At 47.3% G+C, this 27,289-nt stretch overlaps 1 protein-coding gene across 1 annotated transcript in view; it reads left to right on the forward strand.

The window, feature by feature from the left end:
• The window catches only part of Msra (methionine sulfoxide reductase A), a 308,377-nt gene that overhangs the window by 218,695 nt on the left and 62,393 nt on the right, over positions 1-27,289 (forward strand). The window contains exon 5 of the mRNA XM_038309899.1: positions 4,668-4,774. Coding sequence (XP_038165827.1) covers positions 4,668-4,774 — 107 coding nt within the window. The remainder of the gene's footprint in view (positions 1-4,667; positions 4,775-27,289) is intronic.

Below are 27,289 nucleotides of genomic sequence, written 5' to 3' on the forward strand. Positions count from 1 at the left end.
AGACTGGGAGCTACGCTGATCACCAGCAAAGACAGGGTGCCGCTTTAAAGCTTCTCTTTTCTACTACCCAGACTTGTAAATAAGAAGCAAAAAGACCTTTTGTGGTTTTCTTTCTATAGTCGAGAGCCTTATATCAAAACTGTATATATACTGATTTTAATTTCTACTTACCCCATGTCGTTTGAGATTTTAAATGTTACTTAAAATGCTGCCTTGGAACACTCAGTCCAAAATGGAATGTCTTCATCAAGCCCCTCGCCTCAGGGCTCGGGGAGCTATTTGGAAGAGGAGGCAGAAAGATCCTAAGGGCCAGAGGGGATGGGTGGCATCAAGGCAGCTCTGTCCCCCAGACACAACAGGAATGACACACATATGGACTCACGGAGACAGTGGCAGCATGGGCAGGGCCTGCACAGGTTCAAGCCAGACAGGGATCCAGTGCTAAGAGGAGAAAGTAGACATGAGCTCCCAGACAGAAACAGGAAGTTACCTCCAATTGACAACCATTTGCAGATGAAGCATTTGTTTTCTGCAATGGAGTCTAACTGGGTATACAAACCACACCTATGGTCAGGCCCCATGCCCAGCAATAGATGTTGGTAGAAAAATGAACTCGATAATATTTTTGTAGATTTTTTCTTTCATATTGCTTTGTTTGAGTATCTATTTATTTATTATTTATTTTATCCTACTGGCCTTTTGCTTGTATATTATGGTTTCCAATTTTGTATCTTTATGGGTCTTGTTTTTGTGTGTGTACATACCTGTATGTCTCTGTGTATGTGTGTGTGTGTGTGTGTGTATTTCTTGTGCCTTTTCTTTGCTTTTATTATTCTGTTTTATTTTTTAATTTACTACTTTGTTTTCTAACGAGAGAACGAGAAGGCATGTAGTCAGATGTGTGGAGAGGTGGAGTTGGATCTGGGAGGAAATGAGGAAGGGGGAAAGCAAGACCAGATGAATTTATGAAAAAATATTTTTAATTAAAATGCTGTTTGACAAAAACAAATTAAAAATATTTTGTATTCTCTTGTGCAAACCTCCATTCTCTTGAATTCTGAGAAAGTCAGCGTGCAACATGTCTGTATGTGGACTTGTAAATGAAATAATAAAAATTAAAACAATACCACACTAGCAACCATGGAACTTAGTGGATACAGACATGGATATGGACATGGAAGACGTCCCTGATTCCTCTGATGTTGTTGGTTTCTCCCCTCCTGTGGTTCCCGCTTCTCCCCTTTGCTTTGCTCAGCCGCTTTGAGCACGAAGGCTGTGCATAATAATAGCGGAAGTCATGGTCCATTAATATAAAGAAACAGGTCTCAACCAGAGGCAGTTTTGCCACCTAGGGGACATGTAGCAATGTGTAGAGATAATTTTGCATGTCACAACTGGGTGGGCATCGATGGGTAGAGCCTGAGGATGCTAATATGTGTCCCAGAATGCATAAGGCAGCCCAAGGACGAAGGATCATCTAGCTCAGGGTGTGGGCGGTGCGGAGGCTGAGACGTCTGTGTATAAAGAGCACCCACTATATTTTAGCAGTTCGGTTGTCTGATTGTCATTAAAAACACTTCGATTTCACTTTAAGGATATCAGTTGATTTCTTCACTTTCCCTCCATCTTGAAAAGAGCTCAAGTGAGCTTCGTCTCCTATCCCCCCCCTACTCCCACCCCCAGTGACCTAGTTAACACTCTCCCTAGTTGGCAGCTTATTAGCTCCTGGTAGGCAAGAGCTAATGGAAGGCTGATGCTTAACCAAGATGCACATTTCAGGGTTGCCTCCTGGGGTGCTGTGACTTAATACTCAGGAGTTGAACACATTTATAATCTAAACCCAGTGGATTCTTTGAGGGCAGCTTTGATTTGTGTTTGGAAAGCATTTTCGAGGACTAACACATGGAGAAGAGCTGGTCCACGTGTTGGCCCTTATAAACCTTAAAGGTAGACTCCACAAGTTGAAACTCTCAGGCCAGCATAAAAACTAGGAAAATGGGCATGTTTTATAAAAGGGAGCTACGTGCCGTGCTCATTTTTTTTCATCCTGTTTTGCTCCAATATAGAGGCCTGTGAAAGTGATGTCCCTGGCTTTGTTCCTGGGAGGTGCACAGTTTGGAGGTAGAGATGGGGTCCTCAGGTGAGATGACCCACTAGGGGCACGTGGTTAGATAACCCGCAAGACCGGGCTCTGTGCACTCACTCATGCTGTTTGCTTGCTGGGTTAGTGACTTCTCAGTGCTATGACTGAGGATTTGGCTGAAACAAAGGAGGAAAGACTTACTTTTAGCCTTGGGTCCCAGAGGGTTCAGTCCGTGGCTGCTTGGCTCTATTGAGTCTGAGCCCCATGGTACAGACAGAGTATAAAAGACGACAGAGGATGCTCACCGTTAAAATCAACCATCACAGTGGGTGTGTATATGAACATGTGAGTGCCATACATGTACATATATGTGTGCTGATGTGCACTTCTGGATGCACATTTGTGCCCATGTGTGTGGAGGCCAGAGGACATCAGGAGCCCTGTTCTATCTTTCTCCGTCTTGTTCCCTCGAGACAGAGTCTCTGACTAAACCTGGAGCTAGTCTAGTAGCCAGCAAGCCCCATCAATCCTCTTGTCTTCCCTACCATCGCCACCGGAACTGCAGGCATGCACAGCTACACACAGCTTTTGTGTGTGTGTTGGCAGTGGTGCTGGGAATTTTGACTCAGGTCCTCGCAGACAGCAAGCATTCTTACCCACGGAACCATCTCCCCAGCCCTAGAGTTCATTTTAACAGGATGTTGGGTACTGTGGGACAAGGGTTTTACCCTGTAAAGATTTGTTTCTTGTACTTGTTTAATAAAATGCTGATGGACCAGGCAGGAAGTATAGGTGGGGCAACCAGGCAGGAAGTAGAGGCAGAACAACCAGGCAGGAAATACAGGTGGGACAAGGAGAACAGGAGGATTCTGGGAAGGGGAAAGACTCAGTCTGCAGCCATCACCCAAATGCAGAGGAAGCAAGATGAGAATGTCTCACTGAAAAAGGTATACCAAGCCATGTGGCTAACACAGACATGAATTATGGACTAATATAAGTTATAAAAGTTAGTAAGAAGCCTGAGCTAATAGGTTAACCAGCTTATGATTAATGTAGACCTCTGTGCGTTTCTTTGGGACTGAACAGCGGTGGGACTGGGCGGGACAGGAACCTCAGTCAACAGTTGGGGAAACAAAACCAAACAAAATGTATTCTAGACATCACTCTTACCTGCAAATATGTAAATAATCCTTCAGTTTACCTGTTTCCCTGGGCCCTTGGTCTTAACTGTACTGATTATAAAACATTAGAGATAGAATGTATTTGAATACTACTTATGCAAAGACTTAGGCATATCCTCAAGAGGACACTGGAGGTGCTATCTGTGCCCTCTCTGCTATTTGCCTAAGTGCTCCCTCCATGTCTGTGCATTGAAGACTCCCCAGTTCATGGCTCTATTTGGAGGTGGTGGGATCTTTAGGAGCCGGGGCCTGGTAGAAGGAGGTTAGGTCATTGGGGACTTACTCTTAAAGGGAATATTAGGACCTCAGCCCCTCCTCTTCCTTATATTTGCAAGGTGAGCATCCCACTCCACCATGAGCTCCTGCTGGTGTGTTGCTTCACCATAGACCATGGTGCCCAGCAGCTGTGGACTGAAAACTCTGAAACTGGGAACCCAAACCATTCTTTCCTCCTTACAGGTGGATTTCTCTCAGGTATTTGCCACAAGGATCGAGAGCTTCTCTCCCAGAGCACCTGCCCATCACAGTATACATCACAATGATAAATGCGTGAACTGTTCTTTAAGTGTTTGCCTATAAAATGGTCATTTATGGGGTATCTGATATGATCCAGGGCTATGGTAAATTTACCTAAGTTCAGAGATATTTGCTCTAATTAAACATTATTATTTTTAAAATTATACACATAGGGAAGAAGGTATGTGCATGTTGAATGTAGGTGCCCACAGGGGCATAGGAGCTGCCTGGAGCTGAAGTTGCAGGTTGTGAACCACCCTACATGGGTGATAGGAATTGAACTCAGGTCCTTTGTATAAACAATACACTCAGTTAACCACCAAGCCAACTCTCTAGCCTCCTTCATTGTAATTAAAACAGTTGTATTTCCTGTCTTAGGGTTCTGTTGCTGTGAAGAGACACCATGACCACGGCAACTCTTATAAAGGGAGACGTTTAATTGGGGCTGGCTTACGGTCTCAGAGGTTTCATCCATTAGTTTCATGGCAGGAAACATGGCGGCATGCAGGCAGACACAGTGCTGGAGAGGTAGCTTGTGAGTTCTACATCTGGATCTGCAGGCAGGCAGAAGAGTCTGTGCCTCACACTGGTTGTAGCCTGAGCTTATAAAATCTCAAAGCCCACCTCTACAGTGACACACGTCCTCCAACATGGCCACACCTCCTGGTCGTGCCACTCCCTGTGAGTCTATGGGGGCCATTCCTATTCAAACCCCACATTTTCATACTCATTTCAGGAAACTGACATCTAGATAAAATTAAAATAAGCATTTAGTAAAACTGGTGACAGCAGCCTTGTAGAAAAATATTTACTGCTTTCAGCATTTGTCTATTGATACCAGTGCTATTGTCCCAGTGGTCCCCTAATCCTCTCTGTTGGGCCCTCAGGCATGCGCCAAGGCAATGACTACGGCACCCAGTACCGATCGGCAGTCTATCCCACCTCCAGCGCACAGATGGAAGCAGCCCTGAGATCCAAGGAGGAATACCAAAAGGTAGGACTCCCTAGCTTTGGCCTGCTCAGGCCAGTGTGACCTGGGCCAGCTCGGTGTTCAGGGGAACTTTGACGCTGTCCACCTGTGATCATATTCCAAGGCATACATTTTAACCATTTCTGCCAACGTCCGAGCAGAGCCATTGTCCCAAAGAAATGTGTGTAGTAAGAGTCGAAGAGTGGGCCTGTGGGTATTTGGCCTCAGAACCACCTCACTGCCGTGAGTATGCGGTGCTTCTCCCTCTGACAGAATCTGTTTAACTCACAGACGTTGCTCTTCTGTGCTCCGGAGCTGGAATCTGGGGTCAAGGCCGTGACGAGGAGGGCTTGGGGCCTGAGGGAAGGACCAGTGCAGGCTCTTTTCCCTGTCAGTATCACATGATCTTCCCTGTACGCGCGTCTCTGTGTTCAGTCCTGCATGTATAAGGACATCCGTCCTGTTCAATTCAGGCTAACCCTAGTGACATCATTTAACTTGATGACTTCTGTGAAGACCCAACTCCAAATAAGGTCATGTTCTAAGAGCTTAAGGCTCCAATAGACCCTTTCCGGAAGACAGATCAACCCATGATATAAACTTTCCATTGCCAGCAACAGTAAACTTAATTATAATAAAAGCATTTATCAGAAACATATCCATTACATCATGAAATAATTGTTCTCACTATTAATTTTTGTACTCTTTTAGAAAAATCTGCAGTAGAGATTTGGTTCTCTAAAAAATAAACTTGAGTTGCTTTCAATTTTAGAATTCTGTGATAATCCTAAAATCTTAATGAAGATATTTTCGGACTTGGCAGTGGCTACTCTGGTGCTGTAAATCATGTGGGCCGGCCGCCACAGTAGTAGAGGGGTGCTGAGGAAGGCTGAGATGAGGCTTGTCTGTAGTTGAGGTGCATTGCCCCATCATTTCCACTGTGGTAGGAGATAGGGCTGAGGGAGCTACTGAGAGAGTTGGCTCCTCCCATCATGTGTCTAAGGCTGTGACATCAGCTTGGATGGTATGGTAGACAATGTGGGGCACAGTCCCCATGGCTGCTGTCCACACATGGTTCCCTCTGAATCTGGGCTGAATTTTGTGACATTTCTCATATTCTTTTATGGTGAATGCAACATCAAGAGATCTCCATTTTCAGGAACCAAAGTGTCCCATGATGTACCCGTGGGTGTGAGGACGGAGCAATAAAGCTAACTACGTAACTGTGCCTAGGTGACCATTATAATGTCCGTCTTAGCCCAAGTCCCAAGGTGGCAGAGCTCAAGGTGTGTGAGGGCTTGTGAGTGAGGCCCTTCTGGGATGGTGGTTACCAGGAAACAGGATCAGGGGACAGGAGGAGTAGACAAGAGAAGGAGTAAGGCCCATGCTGGCCGCTGCCAAGAACAGATTGCTTGGGCCTCGTGAAATCACCTGTCATTCTCGACAAGAAGCATCTTTCCCTGGGAGCCGTCATCCATGGTGTCACCTTGTGCTTCTGGCTGTGGAGACTTCATCTCAGGGTAGAAGGTGAGAGGTATGTGGCGTGAAGATGAGAGAGGCATTATCCGTTCATGGCACTGCAGAAACTAAGAAGGGCCCCTGTAGGACACCACCTCAACAGCAAGGTGTGTGGGAGAGGCAAGTGACCCAATGGAGAAGTAGCTGGAATTACGTGTGTGCGTTCTAGTTTCCTTTCTTGTGCTATGATACCATATCCTGACCAGAAGCAACTTCAGGGAGAAACAAGTTTATTTGCCTTACAATCCCAGGTTACGGCCTATCATTTCTGGAGAATCAAGGTGGGAACTTGAGTCAGCTTGCCATCTGTCAGAAGACAGTAGTGAGAGAGAAAACAAATGCCTACCTGCTGCCTGCCTGCCTGTGCTTAGCTGCCTGTGTCCTCTCTTCTACAGTTCAGGACCTCCCTGCCCAGGGAATGGCGCTGCCCACAGTGGGCTGGGCCTTCCCATATCGATGCCTTTAAGTCAACCCCCCACAGGCATGCCCACAGGCCAAGCCAATGTAGATACTCCTTCATTGAGACTCTCTTCCATGTTCCCTAGTCTCTGTTTCCTAGTCAGGAAGGACTGCTGACTCCAAAGGCTCAAGGCCAATCCCACCAAGGGGCTCTCTGAGGTTGTGATGGAGCTGAGGAAGAAAAGCTTGAGGTGATTTCCCAGTAGGACTTCCTGCTGTAATCATAAAGTCCCATGGAAGATAGCTGTAGATACAGAAGCTATGAGCAGAGCTATGCACAATGCTTAAACAGCCTTCTAGCAGAGATAGTCATAGTAGGATCGCAGCCACAGAAAAGGCTATTTACTGAATGCCAATCACTCTTCTAAGTCTGCATATAAATGAAGTCTGTTACAAATCTTTGATTATCCACCCATATCTCTATCACCTATCTGCCATTTTGATATGTATGTATGTATGTATGTATGTATGTATGTATGTATCTGTCTATCTATGTATCTATCATCATTATCTATCTATAGTCTATCCACTATCTATATGTAGATTCACTTAGACACAGTGTGTATATCTGTCTGTTTCTTTGCTGAAAATTGCATGTTTTGGTGTAGTTCTGGGACTCTGTTTCTACTTTGGGAGCTTGTGCGAATTTCTGCCCATTCTCTTTGTATAACTGATAATATCTATAACCCACCCCCAAATGAGTCAACCATTTGGCTAAGAAAGGTGATACAATTAGCTTTTGCTCAGTAAAGAGTCAGTCTTTTCTTTTACATTTACATTAAAAGTACTCTGGCTTCCAAAGAACCCCATGTCATCAAGGTTGGTTCTCAGATTTTTGCCTTCCCAGCTGGCCAGACAGCAGCCCTGGATGGTCTTGTCTGTATTTTATGTCAAGGATGACCTTGGACACATTTTGGAAACAGCAAAAACATTTCTCCTAGGGGCATCAGTTCTTCACAATGCCTTCCATCATTTTGCCCCAAATATGCAGACTTATTTTAAGAGTAGATTCTCCTTCTGTTCATTCCGCGTGTCCTCTTTTCCCCTTCAGGGTCGCCATTACAGCCTTCCATCCTGGCCATTGATCTCCGAGTCTGTGGGGACCCTTGCATACTGACTGTAATGTTGACTTCAGTTACTAATTTCATAGTCTCTGCTAGTTTGTCCCCCAGTGACCTGCAGGAACTGGCTTCTTCAGCAACTTCTTTCTATGTGGTGCTGGAGTAACTGCCGTGCTTACCACAAAGCGGCCGTTTGAACATAAAATTAGCTGATTTTATCAGAGGGACCAATTGTTGAGCTAATTAGATGTGTAGGATGCTGAGGAGCCAGAAACCAAAAGTGATTTTCCCCTCCAAACTGTGGTTTTCTGCAAAGTTGGCTGGGCTGTCAATCCCAGGCCCACTAGTAACCCGAAGAAGAATTTTTCTCACTTCTGATCTGATAGCAGGGGTGGATGGAGGCAGGAAGGTCCAAGAAGAATCCAACCTGCAGGAGTAAAACCAAAGCTTTATGCTTGATTTAATGTCCTTGATAGGGCTGAGTTCTGCTAAAGGAACAAAGTTACTTCATGTCTTGGTGAGCCGAGGACATTTATGAAAATGTGGCCAGGGCCCTCATCTTTGAGGATGGCTTCTGTCGTCACTGCAGATCCACCCCCTGGGCCACCCCTCAGCACCGCTTAACCAGGTCACCGCAGCACATTGGTTGCTGTCGCGTTGCCGTGACCCAGTGCTTGAGAAGAAGAAACTCAAGGGGTAAAGGGGTAAAGGGTTTGTTTTGGCTCACAGTTAGAGAGGATATAGCGCTCCACAGTGAGGAAGATGTGGTAGGACCGCGAGGAGGCCAGTCACACTGCCTACACAGTCACCAAAAGAGAGACCGAGACATGGGGTACAGCTGAGGAACCTCAAGACCTGGCCTCATGAAGCCACTTCTTCTTTTTCCCCTTCCTCTTCCTCTTCTTCTTTTTCTTTTTTCTTTTCTTTTCTTTGTTTTTTTTTTTTTCAAGACAGGGTTCTTCTGTAGCTTTGGAGCCTGTCCTAGAACTAGCTCTTGTAGACCAGGCTGGCCTCAAACTCACAGAGATCCCCCTGCCTCTGCCTCCTGAGTGCTGGGATTAAAGGTCTGTGCCACCACCGCCTGGCTATGAACCCATTTCTTAAAGCTATGCTTTACCTCAAAGCCCACTCTCAGCTCAGGACCAAGCATTCAATGCAGGAGCCTCTGGGAAGCTTTTCACATTCAAACCACAATCTTCGACTTTTGCCCTCAGATACAACTCCCATGTAGCCGCTTCTCTGTGACAGCTACAGTCACTGCCATCTGTTCCTGGACCAAAGAACTTTTCATTTCTCCATTACTTTAGCTGCCTTTACAGGGCAGCCACAGAGACCATCATTTATATATCATCTAAATCATGTCCCTCTCTGGTGCCTGACTCTGCTATGTTCTCCTTCGTGGATGTCTGCAACCTAGTCATGAGCTTGCTCTACCAGGCTCCATGCAATCATTACCCTCTCTTCCCATAACACATCTGCAACTGCCAGTGACAGCCCCTCTCAGTGTGCCTACAGTGTCACACGGAATTCCTGCCCACAGCTCAGAGCCTTTGAATGAAGCTAGAGGATTTCTCGACACCTGGGGAGTCAGAGTGAGAAGCACAGACTTGGATGGGGTGCCCTTTCAGGTACTGCTGTCTTGCCGTCTTCATCTGGTTTTGCAAGGAGGTTGGAATGTGTGTGTCTATTCCCTCTACCTTCAAGAAAGACCTAACTTAACAACTCCTGGAGGAAAGTGGCATAGCAAAGACAACCGTGAAATAATCCTAAGAGCTGGAAGAATGTTTGTGAAAGAAAAAATATCTCTCTAAATCTCTCTTTTTCATCTCCTCCTCCTTCTCTTCCTTTGCCCCCTCCTTCCCTCTTTCATTCATCTTCCTTCCTCTTCCTCCCTCTCTACTCCCTCTGAAAATAACATTTGAAAGGTCGACAAGAATGTTCTAGTACTATCTTGGTTACTCTGTTTGAGCTTGAGTTAATTTCTCTGGGTAACAAATTTCTCTGCAGATTTGCAATAAGAACTAAGTGACTTTTATATATCTTCTTTTCTTTTTCCCCTTTCTTCCATTCAGTGTGTGTATGTGTGTGTGTGTGTGTGTGTGTGTGTGTGTGTGCGCGCGCGCACATACATACACACACACCCCACAGTGGCATTTACATCACACATGTAGTGATCCAATATATGTAAGTTGAAGTTGAGTCTTTTAGTTTCTGGGCTTCTAAAATAGTTTTAATTGTGCCAGCTCAACATAGAAATCCATTTATTCAATGATAATTCCAGAATGCCAGTACCACTGGAGTACAGCCAGACTGGTGACACCCCCCTTCCCAGGAGGTGCACTCAGATCCTATGTGACTCCTTCCAGGCATCTGTAGGTTGAAAATGACTTATCTCTTTCCCTTCCCCAGTAAATTAATAAATTAATTACCCTATCAAATATTAATTATATACTGATTAGCTGCCAGACTCATATTGCAGTTGTTTTGAGCAGAGCTGTCTGGAGAAAGATCTTGGGGAGGTTGTTGTAACCAACCAGTCCCCAAACAGTCACAGGTACCCTTCCCTGGAGAGAACTTCTTAGGACCTGTTCTGGCACTTTCTGTTCTAAGCCAGCCTTTGGTGGGGGGTCTCCCATTCATCTGTGTGCCCTGAATGCCTGCAACTATGCTTGACTGCTAACATATGGTCTGCAAATGTCTGTTGACCTAAATTTAAAGTGATCCAGGAGATGAACGAGTCTGTCGTATTATCGTCCATTATTACGGGATGAATGTTTCTGTCTTCTCTTCATTGAAACTCCTCAGCTAAACCCTTGCCCTCCCCTGGTGTGATGGTTTTTAATCCAAGTAATTTGGGTTAGATAAGGTCATGGGGTAGCGTCCCATGGTGGCATCAGTGACCTTAGGAGAAAAGACACTAGACACAGGGGAGGTTCTTCTTTTTCTCTTTTTACTCCTGCATTCAGAGAAGTTATGGAGACATAATCTTAACCATCTACAAGGCAGGAGAAGGGGCCTTGGAATGCAACCCGCCTTACTACACCCTGCCCGCTACCAAAGTCCACAGTTGCGCTGTGCCTTTCGGTCTGAGGTATTTTTCCAGAGCAGACCGAGACAGCTGTGTTGTGTGTGCTCAGCTCCATGGAGGGATGGGAAGAATCATAGCCTTGGATGAGAACAGCCAGCTGGGGCTTTGGCTGTGCTTTCACCCACCATGACCTTGGATTAGTCTCTGCTGCCTCAGCTCCTGGTGTGAAGTGTAGAGAAGACACACACTGAACATCTTCATAAATCTCAAGGGTTCTTAGCATTTTCCCTCCCGTTATGCCGAATGACCTTCACACCACACAAGGGCATGGGGCAAGAGCTATTCTCCTACCTCTGTTGCTAGGAAACCAAAGCCCAGAGGGGTGTATTCTCATTCCCAGAACAACCCCAATAGAAACTTTAGAGAGTTCTGGTTACTTGACTCAGAATTCCATGTGTGTTTCAGCCATGTAGTGTGGCTAACAGCTGTGTAATCTGTCTAGCAGTTTATGAACATTGGGGTGTAATGGGTTACTCTAGAGATGAGGTCGCTAGCTAGGGCCGGGTCATCTTTTCTGCAGGCCTCAAATTCCAAACGACTGTTAAAATAAAGGACTGAGAAATCTCCCCATTGTCACAAAAATAGCAGGACCATTTCGTGTTCTTCATTCCCAGGGAAATGAGTAGGTTCCATGCTATTATATTCTCTCTGCTGCTATGTTTAAAACCCTGAGCACACCAGAGGATTCCTACAGAAAGCCACCACAACCACTGGGAGGGCCTGTGTAGATCTGGGTGTCAGTAACTGTTTTACGGTGTGGGGATTTAGACAGCTCTTCACCTTAAAAACATTTTTTTTAACTTGTGCTATTGTCTACAGCATGAAGTTATGATTTAAAATGCCTGTGGACGCTCTTGAATAATTCATGCATTTACCTTAGGCTAAGAGAACCATCCTGTCTCTGTGCTCAGCACTGGAAACAGAATTCCTGCTAGACCCCTCTTGGAGCTTTGAGGTTGTAATTATGGATAGTATTATGAACTCTAAATAGAAACTTGTGAAATAAATATTTTTAAAATGCCCATTTCTGTGATCCAAGCATCTGCATGTGTGTTTGTAGCCAGACAGAGGGCTAGCTCTTTAGCCTAATGGCTCACTGGCATCTTGGTGATTATTTTCATTTCCACTTATTACTGCATGTTAGACTCCTGTGTGTGAGTACAGATTGCCCTTTCTTGCACTGTATTTAGAAATCTCTGCATTACCCCTGGGCATTTGTTCATTAATAGGGGGTGGGGAGAGGAAAAGCTTGTAATAATGGGCTTTATGCATTAAACTGTGCACATCCACATTCAGGGCTGAAGGAAAACAAATCTGGTTTGTGTTACTGCCCCCTGGTGGCTATAGGTCTTCACTGCAGTGTCAAGGAAGCTCGTCTTCTGCCAGGGACTTTGGGCTTGCAGTGGCAGCTTCCTAGAGCTGCACAGACCTGGGCACCGTCAGGCAGTCCTTCACTCTTGATTGCTGCTTTGCATTCAGCAAGTCACAAACACCGAGGATTTCAGGGGCAGGCCAGAGTGTTGATAAAATACGGCCGTCTTGGCAGGGCTGGGGAGACATTTCACTTCAGTGAATGTACAGACACAAAAAAATCCTGCGCAAACAGGGTGACATTTAAATGAACAAATATTGTCTGTGGGACCACCCCTACTCATCTTTCAAGGGCATAGAAAAGTCTGGTGGCACCTAGTGACATATTGACCCGTTGTGAAACATGAGAAGACTCTGGGGACTTCCAGGTGAACAATACTTTTATTTTCATTACCGTGTGTTTAAGGCGTGTTAGGAAAGCTTTGGGGACTGTTCGGAACCCATGATCTTTGGAATTTTCTTGCTTAGGTGAAGATCCGAAAACGACAGAAACTCTCGCTCCTGAGTTCTGTGCCGGGCCGCATCGTCTGTCAGCCTGTGGGCATGCGTATAGGGCAGCATGGCTGTCTATGTCCTTGATGAATGACCTTGGACTGTTAGCCTCTCTAAGCTTCGGCTTCCTGATACCTTTTTAAAAAAAATAGGATAACAGTAGCTGCCTCTTAGGAAGTTCTATGATCCATCCAGCGTGCTGTGTATGTAACATGTATGTCATGGCACAGGTGCTCAGCCAATGCCAGATTCTCCCTGCCCATCTCCTCACGCCCCAGGACACCTCTCGCAGAGCCTGCCCCTTTCTACATTCCCATAACGCTCTGCTCGCAACACTCGCTTCGTCAGACCCGTTAGAAGAATTTCTGCGCTGTTTCTGCCTCTTGGTGATAAATGAGCTCTCCTTGGCTTTGCTTGCTTCTCCCTCCTCCCTGTGGCATTCCTTGGCACAAAGCAGGCACTCTGAGCACGCTGGTCCTGTGAATTAAACCCCACTGCAAAATAACTCTGTGTAGCATTTCCCCAGCCCTCCCACAGGTGCAATGGTGGTCACCCATCAGATTAGGTGAGCATCTGTACCTTCACCCCCTTGTCTCCAAGATCCCCTGGTCCTAGGTTGGGGGTCTCATCATTGGGCTAGAAGCAGAGAGGAGAACAGGTCACCGGCGCCTGGCTTTTTCCTAGCATTCATATACTCTCTTATCTTACCAGCAAATATATGGATTTATCATATTAATGTATACATATGTACCAATTCTGTGTAGAAGAAATGGAAAGTACTGGATTTTTTTTTTTTTTTTTTTTTTTTTTTTGTAATGCAGCAGTTCAGCTAAGATAGATCTATTTTAGGGACAAAGAGCCTTTGGGTTCAGACAGGTAGATTTATAAGCCTTGCCCCAGTTTAGTCTGTATAAAATGGCCTTTGGCATGATATGATCAGAGACCCCATGGGGAGGAAGAAGGGGACAGAGGGGCTCTTTCATTTCAGTGACAAGCTTATGAAGCCTGGAGCCAGGTTTGTGTTCGCCTTTCAATTCCCCCTTGATTGGTCTCGGCTCTGCATGATTCTAGGTTCAGTTCCTTGGACTCACCCAAATGGAGCCTCCTGGCCAGTCCCAAAAAGACAGCAGAGCGCTGCCTGTTCGCGGTCGGGCCACCAAGGCGATGTTCACTTGAGGCTTGGAGAGACAACAGCTTTCATGTCTGCCTAGAAAGCTGTGAGCCTCCAGCACCTCAGGAGCGGAGATGAAAGGCCATTTGTGTTTGTGCATGTATGTTTAGAGCTTAAAGGACGGGGACAAGAAAGAAAATAGATGTTCCTGCTCCGCATTCTCTTCCAAATGTGACTTATTCCCTCTGGTGGGACCATTTAACTCCAAAGGCACAGCCCCTCCCCTGTTTCCCGCATCACGCTCCCCACCCCCAACACAAGCACAGCGGCCCATGTGACATCTGTTCTGGGCACCACAGAGCCATCTTCCCGTTGCCATGGCAGCTGGCGGAGCAAGCCCGCCCACTAACTGCTAGTGGAGGAGGAAGAAAAGGCCCACAGTGTCAGGTCGCGCGCCCTGCCGCCCCACCAGTGAGCAGCCGTCAGTGGTGCCGGGCCGTGAGTGCAGTCACCCGTGGGGGCCACAGGGACGCCCCCCTCAAGCTGTGTGCACTGCACTAATGGGATGGAGTGGAGGTCAAGGTCATTAGTTTCTGCCTTAAGCAGGAGGCCTGAGAAGGACAAAGCGGGTGGGCTCTGCGGAGTGGGCAGGCCTCCCCCTTCACCTTGAGCTGCTCCGAGCTGGAGTCTTTTGTAGTATTTGGATTTGAAATTCAAGGTGTCCCCTTGTACTCTCTGAGCCATAATGGCTGTGGATTCAGGCGGGCCTGAGTTCAGCTCCCAGATCCCTTTGGTGGTGCAGTGCAGGGCAGAAGAGGGCTGAGTCTGGCTGCAGAGAGCTCCCTGCAAAGGGATGGGTTGCAAGCCATCTTCTCCCTGCTGATGTCATCTCCACATTTACCCAGGCAGCTGGAATCACTCCTGGCTTCAGAGCTGCAGATGCCCCTGCCCTGACCCCAGGTCCCTGGAATCTGATCAGGCACCTGGCTAAACAACTCATTCTTGTGCCTCCTTATGACGTCATTAGTGGGAACTACCACAGGGGTGTCTTATCCTCTTCGCACCGAACTCGGTGCCTGTTGTAAATTTGCCCGAGAACAAGGAAGAAGACAGTGTTGAGCTGGGCCACACAGAGAAGTAAAGTAGGCACTGCTCTAATTGGAGGGAAGGGTCCTCAATGAGGTTCAACCTCTTATTGCCTTATATAGCTTTTGGTTGTAATTTCCAAAAACTGCCCCTCATGTGGTAAATTGCAAGTCTGTGTTTAGTCTTTCATTAAATATATGGGTCTTCTTCAGCTCTCTCTCTCTCTCTCTCTCTCTCTCTCTCTCTCTCTCTCTCTCTCTGTGTGTGTGTGTGTGTGTGTGTGTGTGTGAGAGAGAGAGAGAGAGCGCGCGCACGCACGCATGCACGTGCATGCATTTACATATTTTCTTAAAAGTTAATAAACTTCTAGACAGGGTTCAGTAACTAAAAGGCATTTATTTCTAAGTCTATTGTTTGAGACTCAAGGTATGCCTTGAGCAAAATGGAATCTTACTCAAAATAACATCTTCTCAAGACAGATTTGAAAGTTCTGTCCTGGTGCGTTGTGTCTGTTTTCTGGTAGCAGGTCTAAGGCAGAACCTGGCCACCATTCCCAGGCAGAGTCGAGAATATAGGGTACAGAGCACACCAAACAAAAGCAACCTGAACATGCGGTGGTGTGGGTGCCTGTTTCACAGTTGAGACCAATCATCTGTATTTGAAGGTAAGCTCACACATCCTTGTGACATCCACAAAGGATGCCATCAGACACTGAGCCTACATCATGATTGGGCAAGACCTCACCAGAAAGACCTACAATCAGCCTACAAAGAGGAGCATGTGGTTCACTGTACATTGATCTGTATTCAAGCCAGTTCCTTTGGCTTCCTGAAAGTGGTTAATTTTTCTGGTAATAATATCAAGCACCATTATGATTTCCTTGGTGATATCATAAGGTTCACGGCCTCCATCTTGTCTTACTCTCCCCTTCGGCCCAGGCTTCCTCAGCCGCACTGAGATGCAGCACAACTGCTCGACTCTCCCTATGCAGTCAAGTCGGGAACATGTGATTAAAGCATCATTAGTGCACAGCAAGGTGCCCTTCTCTGGCTGAATCAGTCTGCAAAGTGGTCCTCACAAGCACACTTCCTTTGTTATGACAGCAAGGTTTCTGGAGCAAGACTAATAAGACCTGGAGGTAGAAGGGAAATTAGGTGACCCAGCCAAGCAAGGATTAGGAAAGCTGATAACAGATAAGAAAAAATGAACCCTGGGGTCAGTCAAAGAGCAGCAGAGGGAAAGAGTGTCTTTCTGTTGGAGAAAAGGTGAACAACATCACAGGGATCGGGACCGAGAAGAAAATGGAGCCGTTGTGTGCACTTTGGGTGTAGAAAGGGGATCTGGAAAGATGGGCCCAGAGAGGGAAATAGTCCTAGAAAGCAAGGTGGTCCAGAATAACCACAGGGAAACCAACGGTATTTTAGGGCTGAGAGCACAAGAAGGGCCAAGTGCACTGTGTGTGTTTTAAAGCCCCTTGCACAATTTGATGGAGTTGAGGGATGTATCAGTGCCTCCTTTAGCTTCCTAATCCACCTAGCAGAACCCAGCTGCCCATACACTGCCTGCCCACACTGCAGGCTGTTGTGAGGCTCAAGGGAGGCTACCAGCCGTGAGGACTGTGGCCAGGGCAAGGCTACAGCAGAACCAGGACTGCAGGGAGCAGATGGTGGGCAAGCCACCGCCACTGCCAGGCTGCATTTTCCACCTGGGAAAAGGTCCCACGCTTGGTTCTGCTCTGTTTCCTCGTCCAGTGGGATTGTCACCACATCTGTATGAACCTGAACCGAGGTGACTTTCCATAGACTTGAACTTGACAATGGCTGGTAGGTGAGAATGCCCTTGAGCCTTCTGCGTCACCAACAGGTACCAAGGGGTCCTGTGTTAGTCACATTCCACGGGTGTGGTCAGACTGTCTGACGGGAACAGCTTAAAGGAGGAGGTATTTAAGTTTGGCTCAAGTCAATCACAGCAGGAAGGGCAGAGTGAATAGCCTGTGTGTGGCTGACCAGACAGTAGAGAAAACAGAACCAGAACCCGGGGCTGCCTAGATTATCAACTTCTGAGACACTCTTCTCCCCGAAGGACCGATAACCTTGCCTAGGCCCCACCTCCTAAAAGTTCCATGGCTCCCAAAATATCACCACCAAGTTGAATAAGGGTTCAAAGCCTGAGCCTGTGGGAGACATTTCCCATTCTCACCTACCAGGCCCTGCTTCCCCTGCCCTTCAACACGTGAACAGAAACTGTAATTCACAGGTGGCTTACCAAGTGCAGTGTTCGCGACAAGCTTGTAATATTCTCCCACGACCATCCCTCTCTCTGACTGTGGAGACTAGCCCTTCGGAGGAAACTTTGCTGGGTGGGCAACCTTTCTGAGGACGGTTCCCAGCTCTGAATTGGATCTGAGTCATGCATTGCTAGAGTTTGTGATTCTGGACCTATACCAGCTACTTCTGCATGGGGTCTATGATGTCAACCCAATAGGATTGAGAAACAAGCCCAAAGGCTTTTCTGTAAGAGGTTTTTCTAGATACGGTTTGTTGAAAAGAGAAGATGATGGGTGGCATCATCTATGGCCTACAGTTTGAAATAGATAAAAAAGAAAAAGAAAAAGAAAAGGAAAAAGAAAAAGGGAAGGAGGGAGGGAGGGAGGGAGGGAGGGAGGGAGGGAGGGAGGGAGGGAGGGAGGAAGGAGGGAGGGAGGGAGGGAGAAAGGAAGCTGAATGCCAGGGTCCCTTTCTGCCTTCCTGACTGCCTGGGCAATATGACCAGCTGCCTCAAACACCTGCTGCCCTGCTTTCCTCTGTGATGGGCTGCGCCCTCCAACTGTGAGCCAGAAAGAGCTCTCCCTTGCTTATGTCATTTTTGTCAGAGATTTAGTTGTTGCAGTAGGAGAAGATCTATGTGGAAGTCAGCACACACATCACTAGTCAGGTAGGTTCCACATCTGCCCTGTCCTTGGCTGGAGCCCTGGTTGGCTTATGTTTCCTGTTAAGGTGATAGGATTTCCCGCCACAATGTCTTGCCATGTGGGAGGGGCCATGTGGACCCTCTTATGGTCCTCTTGGGCCCTCTCCTATCCCAGCCTCAAATTTTGGTGGATTGTCAAGACAGCCGTACTGATTTGAGGTCCATTCTGCGTGATGTGGGAAATCAAGTCCTCATGCACATACTGAGATAGAGACCCCAAAGTTAGAACCCAGCCCCCAGATACCAAGGCACCACAATGGCCTTTTCCTGCTGAGCCTCAGTCTGAGCCAGTGCCAGCACCTAGGATCTTTCAGGCCCATGGCATCAGATTGTCTAACTATATTCCAGTGGTCATGTGGGGGTCATGCCCCTCTTTCACCCATTCTTAAATCTATAGAATCCCATACCCACTTTACCACATTCAATTCAGTTCTCAGATTATTTACCGTATGCCAGCATGTTGCCAAGAGCTGTCATAGAAACCTGTAGGCAGAGCCAAAACCTACGAGCATTCGTGGGTGACTACTGGATACGGAGTCATTGGGTGACACACCCATGTGTCAGTTTCTCTAGTCACTTGGTGTCTGCTTGTCCTCATACAGAGAAAAATTCTCACACGATAATAAAAATCTCATTTCTTCAAGAAAAGCATGACCCAAAGAGAGCCAGCAAGGCATGCTGGTGTGGGCAAGCTCCCCACCTCCCCAAATAGCATTTGTAGCTGGGGCCAAGCAGAAGTGGGTTCTCTGATAGGCTCTGAAGCTTTCTGAGTCCCATCCACATCCATGGAATTAGAATCTTCAGGGGTAGAGATGATGAAGGCAAAATGTTTCTAAGTCCCCAAATGATGCTGAATTCAATCTGGCTCCTCAGGATAGTGGACCTAAGATTTGATATATAGGTTTGGGTAGCAGAGAGACCTGATTTCTTATTTAAACCTGAGTAAGTGGCTCACACTCTGCCTCCATTTCCTAGCCTCTAAAATGGGTCTAATCCCATATTCCATTGAGCTTGGGCTCCTGGTCTACAGTGTCAGCTTCATTGCCTGCTTGCTCACAGCTCATCTGGAAGCCTTCAGAGATACCAGCAAAGAGACTTTCCCAGGGGTTGGGGATTGACCTTGACCTCTCAGCTAATGACAGGGAAAAGTGTCAGCAGGAAAGATGGCGAGAACTAGGGGAGAATTATAGCTGTTTCCTAGCAATGTCTCTCTCCTTCTGACTTGTCTGTGAGGGGTGAGGGGAAGGGAGCTATAGTTAGGACCGTAGGAGAGAGTTGGCACTGTGAGCCCTCTATGCTGTGTGCTGGTGGCTGGGCCTGCTCAATGCATGGTGTCAACAGTGTCCACTTATGAGTCAGCTGTGTCGTAGCTAAATGAGAGCCCAGCCTTTCTGGTCTTGCCTCTGCCCTGCTCTACGGCAGACTCCAGGCCTGTGGGTTTCCATCGTCCTTCAGTCTTGACCTTGAGTGGGGATTCTCAGAATCTAAGTTCTCAGGACCTCTTTAGACTTTTGAGAATTACTCAGGAATGTCCCGCCAAAGGAACTGTTTGATGCTTACCATTTGGAGAGAGGAAATGGGCAATGTCTAAGGCCTACACGCACGCCTCAGCTGCTGGAATGAGGCTGTTATCACATCCATCTAGCTCCTAGGAAACTCCACCTACACTCCTGAGGTCTTAAGGGCAAAAGAAGAAACATAACATGTTATCATTTTAAATGGCTTTGATGTTGTGGATGCTGGAAGAGACCTTTGTGATTCCTGGGGTCTCTGAGACACATGGACCCCTGGAGCTCGTGTACACAGAGCATGTTCCACTCTGTTCTCCTGTTACTGCATGGTAGAAGAATCTTGCGGCTCAGACAGAATAGAAATGAGCCTGAGCTGGGCTGGAGAGATGGCTCAGTGCTGAGAGCAGCCACATCGCAGTTCACAATCATCTGCAATTCCAGGTCCGGGATATCTGATGCCTTCTTCTGACATCACAGGTACCAGGCACACATGTAGTGTGCAGACACACATGAAGGCAAGATGCCCATACACAAAAAATAAAAATAGTTTTACGAGGCATGTGGATGAGCCCAAGCAACATACCATAAATAAAACAGGCAAAGCTTCACTGGAACCTCAGCTGAAGCTGCAGGGTATTAGAAACAGTCAGTTGTTCACCAATCAAAGGATTTAGTGACTTTATTGATCTTCTGCGGTGGGCTAAAGTTTGATAGTTGTCCATCGGTCATGGGCACAGTTCCAAAAGATGTTTTTCCGTGCCGTGTGCAAGAGCCTGCCCTAGAGGTTTGCAAGCTAACGGGTGGTTACCTAACCCAGGAGCTGCCAAGTCCTCCTCAGTGCTGGCGTCATCATCCTGCATAAACATCCTGGCCTTATGGCCGACTCCTCCTCAGTGCTGGCATCGCCATCCTGCATAAACATCCTGGCCTTATGGCTGACTCCTCCTCAGCGCTGGCATTGCACCCTCATCCTGCATAAACATCCTGGCCTTATGGCGGGCCTTCTGATAAAGCTGAGAGAACTATAGGCTAGAGTCAGCAAGAAAAACCCAAGAGCAGAGCAGAAGGAACACGTGTGCCCTCCATCAGGAGACAGGTCAAGTTCACCCTGCGTTCCAGTCCTGGGAAAAACATTTCTGCACTGGTAAACGTGGCTGTGCGTGAGCTGAATAGTCAGCAAAGTGGAGCAGGTGCGACCTTGAGCCAGAGAGGCCTCCTCGCTCATCCCACCATCACCATTAGGTAACTATGTATTCTTATAAAGCCCCCATGTTCAGCAAAGGCAGTCTTCACGTTTCTTCAAAGGAACCGAGGCAGCCATTTTCCTGACACACAGCAGCATGTCTGTCTCTAGGGAAGCTGAGCACGCACTGCTCCGTGCTGGGAGGCCCCCAGCTGAGCGCGAATGCCATGACTCTGCCCTGACAGTCTGAAGTCCAAGTTGACATGGAGGCTACTGCAGGAATCGTATGAGGCGAAGTCTCTTTCTTCCTTACCAAGTCCCCTTGCCTTTGCTTGTCATGTTTGTATCATCTCAAACCCCATTACTTCTGCTCGTTCTAGTCGGAAGGGCCTCTTAGTCTATAACATTCCCGCCTTGAAGCCTAAACCGCTCACAGTGGCACACATTGTATACTGGGTGGGCTACGCACGTATGTGTGGGTGTGTGCGCTCACCCATGCAGGTGCATGTAAAGGCCTGAAGTCCATGTGGGATGTCTGCCTCACTCACTTCTCTATCTTCTCTTATTTTATCTATACTAATGTTTTGCCTGCATTTATATCTGTGTATCGCATGTATGCCTTGTGATTTGAAGGCCAGAAGAGGCTGTTGGAGGTCCTAGAACTGAATTCACTGATGGTTTTGAGGGTGATATGGGTCCTTTGGAAGAGCAGCTAGTGCCCTTAACTGCTGAGCCGTGTCTTCTCCATCCCGTCTTTTTTATTTTTTGAGACAGGTTCTCTCGCTGAACTTGGAGCTCAGCATTTTTGGTGGCTCCATGACATCTCAGTGCGAGGGAATGCCAGTTGTTGGAAATGCCTGTCTGTCGCCCTTCCCAACAGTATATAAGCAGAGCTGACACAGGATATAATTGGTTGCACGTCAGATGCAACAACCCATGCTGCACATCCTGCAGGAGCGATCGTGTTCTGAAGGCTTCTTGAAGCCTCGTAATGAGCTGTGGGTTGTATTATTACAGTTGAGCAAACGGAAGCCTGATTTATGATGATTAAAATTTGTTTCTAGCATGTGTTTTTCTCCACACTCCCCGCCCAGTGCAAAGTGTATGTCTGTTGTACCGCCCATTTGCAAATTGCTTTCCAAAACCATTGTCTCCTGATCAGTTCAGGGGGGAGCACCACGATGGGAGGCAACCCAGCTCTCCATATTCCACAAATGTAAATGTGACATTTTAGTCTTTGAGGGGCGGATCCTTCACGGCCCTCAAGTACAGTCAACAGTTCTGTGCTGCATCTTTAATATTTTTTTAAATGGCTTATATTCATTTGAAGATTTCACAGGCAAACAGGAACATAGAATAAAGGGCAGAGATTTTCAAGTGACACCTTACCCAGCTCTCCATATCCAGGCAAAGAGATCATCCGCACACGAAGGGCCCTCTTAGCTCAGATCCTACTCTGACATATGTGTGTATCAATAATGAATGAATAGATCGATTCATCCTCTGTCTTGCTGAGTAGCTCTCTGGGAGACCCTACTTGTGGTTCTTGTTTACCCAAAGATCACTTTGAAGGCAAAACACACTGTAGACCCAAGTAGCGGCCTTTTGCTGAGCACTGCCATGTGATCCTTAGCTCTGAGCTGTAGGATGGGAGCCTCTCGGCCTGCCATAGACGAGTAGGCGTCACCTGAAAGAAGATTCAGAGGGAGGCCTGGGTTCTACTGTTGCCCTGCTCTCACAGCTGGGTGACCATTAAGGCAAGGCTCTCATCACCCTGACTTCCAGTCATCTGGCCATTGTCCCTCAGCAGCTGGTCTTCTGGACTTGTGGTTGATGCAGCCAGTCCTGGCCACTGTGTTACACACTGAGACTCATGAAGGAGTGGATGAGTTCACTGCAGGGATTCTTCGTGGTCCTAGAATGGAGCTCTTGCTTTTCTCGTTGCTATGACAAAATACCCAATAGAGGCGGCTGGGTTTCGGGGTTTAAGGATTGGTAGTCCATCACAGAGGAGGCATGGCAGTGAGACTGTGGTAGCTGCTCACACTGCATCCATAGTCAGGAGACAGAGAGGGAACAGAAAGTGGGCCTGCTGTAGAATTCTAAGCTCTACCCCAAGGGACCCACTTTCCCCAGAGAAGCTTTACCTCCTCAATGTTCCTCAACTCTTCCTAAACATCAACACCAATGGGGCACTAAGTGTTCAAACACACAAACCTATGGAGACATTTTATATTTGAGTCACAAGAAACAGGAAGTTTCTTGCAAGAAATGCCATCATCAGAGGTCCATTTCTTTGCTGATGCTTTAGGCTCACAATAACAAATTTTAGCCAGAGCTGGGAGATGCCTCAGTGAGTAAGAGACTGTTTGTTGTACAAGCATGCAGACCTGCATTCAGTTCCCCACTACTCACATAAAATGACCGGAAGGCCTCCTGGCCACGTGGGCCTGCTGTGTCAGTATTGGAGTGTAGAGCAGGAATGTGGGAGCTTGCTTTGGATCCAGTGAGAGACTCTCAAGAGCATAACAGGGAGACTGATAGAGCCTGATGTCATCTCCTGGCCTCCACATGCATGCGTGGGAACACACACATGCGTGGGAACACACACATGCGTATACCATATTCAAACGCAAAAACACATACACACTGGCCAATCACTGCGTGTTTACATGAAGTTGAGCTTAATAGATAAGGATTTGGAAATCAAACCTGCTGTTTGGGTACAGCCTGGGTTCCAGCTGGAGACTGGCTAGTTCTCTGGGCATTTGTCACAACGCGGTTGGAGTTCAACTCGTGTCTTCCCTCCTCGTGTTTGTGTCTACGTGCTTGCCCTTGGTGCTGCTTGTCACCACACGCACACCTGAGCATGCTCTAATAGGACCCCTTTCCCTGTGTCTCGTCTCTAGTAGGAATCCCATAAGGATCTGGAGACAACCATGGACCTTCCTCCTTCCGCAGTGGCAGAGGTCGCATGACTCTCCTCTCCTTAGTAAGGATCTGGAGGCAGCCATGGACCTTCCTCCTTCCGCAGTGGCAGAGGTCGCATGACTCTCCTCTCCTTATTAAGTCTGTGGTGCCAGCCCCCACCCAGTCACCTGCTTTTTCTCTGGACATGAAGAGATGAGGGTGAGCATTCAGAACCTCCCATAATTCTGCCTTTTCATCCAGTGTAGACCCTACCTGCTGTCTCATGGTTCATTGGTCACTCATTTATTTTTAAAGATTGTATTTTTAATTGTTCGTACATATGTAGCTATGTGCAGATGAGCGCAGTGCCCATGGAGGCCAGAAGAGGGTGTCAGATCCCCTAGGGCTGGAGTTAGAGACGGCTGTGGGTGCTGGGGGCCAAACTCGAGCCCTCTGTGAGAGAAGCGCACTACTTTTCTTTGTTGTTTCTGTCGTACTCTGTAGAACAGGCAGGCCTTGAACTCACAGAGATCTGCCTGCCTCCCAAGCAATGGGATTAAAGGCGCAATACCTGGCTTTATCGGTCATTCTTAATGTGGTGCTTGTCCTTGCCCTCCTGAGTCCAAACTGTCTCTGCCCTGGCATGCATCCAAGGGGTTAGAGGTCACATACCCTCAGGAAACAAGGAAAGGGTCTCAGTTCAGAGTTTGCTGCAGTAAGGACATTGGTTATTGTAACAAGAAGTCCCACCAAGCAGAGGAGGCTTCAGCATAGAGAAAAGAGAGGGCTTCAAGTGAGCACTGAGGAAGTTGTAGATGTGACACACAGCAGGGACAAATGTGATGGATTAGGGCATGTGTTTGGCTTTCTTCCTTGAGACCAAAGCTAGAAGCTGGGGTACAATTAAGGAAACAATAAGTTTAGACTGGTTGCTACAGGGATTATTGTGTGGTCTCCTGAGATGGTCACTAAATGGTAGAATACTTGGGATTGTAACTGTGGGTGGTAGATGCCTGGAATGGTCACTGCGGGCAGTAGGGTGGCCTGAGATTGTCACCAGGTGTTTAGGTTCTTGGATTCCCCACCAAAAGAAAAAAATCAAACAACCAGAATAACCCAGTGCCATGCAGAATGCCAGCCTAGGTGAACAGAAGAGATAAAATGCCTACAAAGGTCCAAAGAATCATATGCAAGATATTGCTTCATTTTAAAACATGATTAGGTAATGCAAATTATACACGATAACCATAAATTAAAACAATTACACACAAAGCAGGATACATTTATTATTTAGCTGCTGAAGTTTATATTTAGAAATCGCTTTTGGTGGGTGACAGCACTCCCAGCCGCAGTGGGTTCACCTTGCCTGCTGTGGTGATTGCTGTGGGCTGTAAACAGCCATTTCGGTTCCGTTAGTGACGGGAAGTGGTCCAAGCAATGCACAGCTCTTCCGCTCTGCTCCACACTGGTGATTTCGCCATTTGCCTTTGCAGGTGCTGTCTTCTTGGCTGATGTTATCCCACACCTTTTCTCTTCTTGATTCTTTAGTTTATTAAGACACTGACTCTTGTGGGGGTCAGTCTCTCCTCTGCGCCCCCCTGGTTTCACACATTTGTCTGTGTGCGCCTGACCTCATGATTCCCCTCCAGCTCAGGTCTCTCTCCTCTATACACTTTCCCTGGTACCCCTCGAAGACTAAGCGGACCCTGGCTGAATTGCTTTTGCAGTCCCACACCCCCAGCACAGGCCCTGATACTTATTAATCAATGAACATAGCATTGGCATTTTAGCAACTTAATTCTGGGATAACTGCTGTCTTCCCCTTACCGGTTTTTGAGGCCCTCTAGCCACTGGATCGGTCCAGTTTACATTACTATCCCAAAATGCCAGCCAGAAACTATTTATTGAATCAGTGAAGAGGGCTGGAGGGACGACTTGGTCTGTAAAGCACTTGCCTGACAAGTCTGAGTTTGGACTTAGAGGACTCCTGGAAAAAGCTAGATGCGGAGGTTCACACCTATGATTCCAGTAATGATGCGACAGGAGGTGGAGTCAGTGGATCCCTGGAGGCTCACAGGACAGCTAGCCTGTACGGTAGTGTTCCAGGCCAATGAGAGACCCTGTTGCAAACAAAAGGTGAAAGGCGCTGTCCAAGTGTCAACACCAGAGGTTGTCTTTGACCTTCATATGCATTTTGTTCAAGCATATACTATGCCCACATGTGCACCTGCAGACAGCATATGTGAAGGCATGTACATACACACACGAGAAAAGAGGCATTGCATTTGTTTGCAGCTTTGGGAGTCCAAATAACATAGCCCAGGCTCTAACACGGCTCCTCGGGTGTGTCTCCCCATGGCAGGAATATGTGTGCATTGTGTGCACATTTTCATGTGTCCCTAGTCCCTCTCCCTGTCAGGCCACGCGGATTCAATCATGGGGCCTCAGGAATACTCTAGATTGACAACTAGATAGAATTTAGAGTTATCTAGGAGGAAAACTTCTGGGCATGTCTGGAGTTTCCAGAGAGGATTTAGTGAGGTGGGTAACACCATCCCATGATCTGGGATCCAGGACTGAGTGGAAAGATGGAAGCTGCTGAGCACTAGCAACTCTCTTGGCTTGCTGACTGTGCGTGAGACGTGGCCAGCTTCCTTATCTTCCCACCACCATGCCTTCCCACCGGAATGGATGGTGTCCCCTCTTGAACTTGAACCGAAACAAAGCCCCTCCCTTCTCTTGAGTTCTTTGTGCTAGACATTTTGTCACAGAAACAAGATGAGTAACTTAGCGGACCTCTGCCCCAATAACCCAAGGCGATCTAAACAGGTCCCGAAGGCCTTTCATCAGCACAGCTGGATACATTTCTGCTCTCAGTCCTGAATAGAAACAGAAGGGTTTCTATTCAGACGGTAGCACCCACTGGTCCTTAATGTCTGGGACTGGGTCAGTTTGAGCTCTCTGTGGGCGGCTCTTGGATGTTAGAATGTCAGAGTCCTCTCAAATTAGCCCCTAATGTCACAAAGTCCAGAGTGACAAGGGCACTCAGTAAAGGTAAATCCTCCCCTTGGGCTGCCCCAACTTCTGATTTTAAGAAAAATTGTTGGGCCCAGGAGTCCAAAAGCCTTGATTTGTATTTCATTTCCCCTTTTGGGGGCACCCTTTTCATGTAAAACCATCGGTCACAAACCAGTGACCTTTAAGTGGTCTTGGTGCTTTGGTCTTCTTTCTTCAAAGCTTGAATTTTAATGCTGTTCAAACAAATATCCCCCTATGGTTCTCTTTCCTCACCAACAGAGAGCTGTGTCTTTGGAAACCTCTGTGTTTTCTACTACTTCTCAACTAGGGTTAACCTACCTTGAGTCTACATGAGGTTACAGTGTTGGGAAGGTCAGTCTGGGCCTCTTTGGTGTTCCTCTCACTGTTCTCGTGACTCCTGAAGGCTTTTGGATGTGGCACCTATGGGTGGGTGGGCAGAGCAAAACCCTTCATGCTCTGTTGTCCCGTGAATCTACCAGTTCAGTTAACTTCTGAATTCCACGGGTCCGGACCCACCAGAGCCGCATCACTGAGTTAGACCCACCTTTGGCCTCCACCCCAGAGTTTCCAGCTTCCCCTCTGCAGTCACAGGGCCACCCAAGACTGGTGAAGTCACCATCAGCCAAACTGTGAAAGGTCGCATTCAGAAGTTATCTTACTGCCTGCCCTGATGCTGACCTAGTAGATCTTTAAAACTACTGCACAAAACTATTGTTCCCTATTAATGCTTTGGATATGTT

Source organism: Arvicola amphibius, chromosome 13 (assembly GCF_903992535.2).
Source record: "Arvicola amphibius chromosome 13, mArvAmp1.2, whole genome shotgun sequence".
Taxonomy (NCBI): Eukaryota; Metazoa; Chordata; class Mammalia; order Rodentia; family Cricetidae; genus Arvicola; species Arvicola amphibius.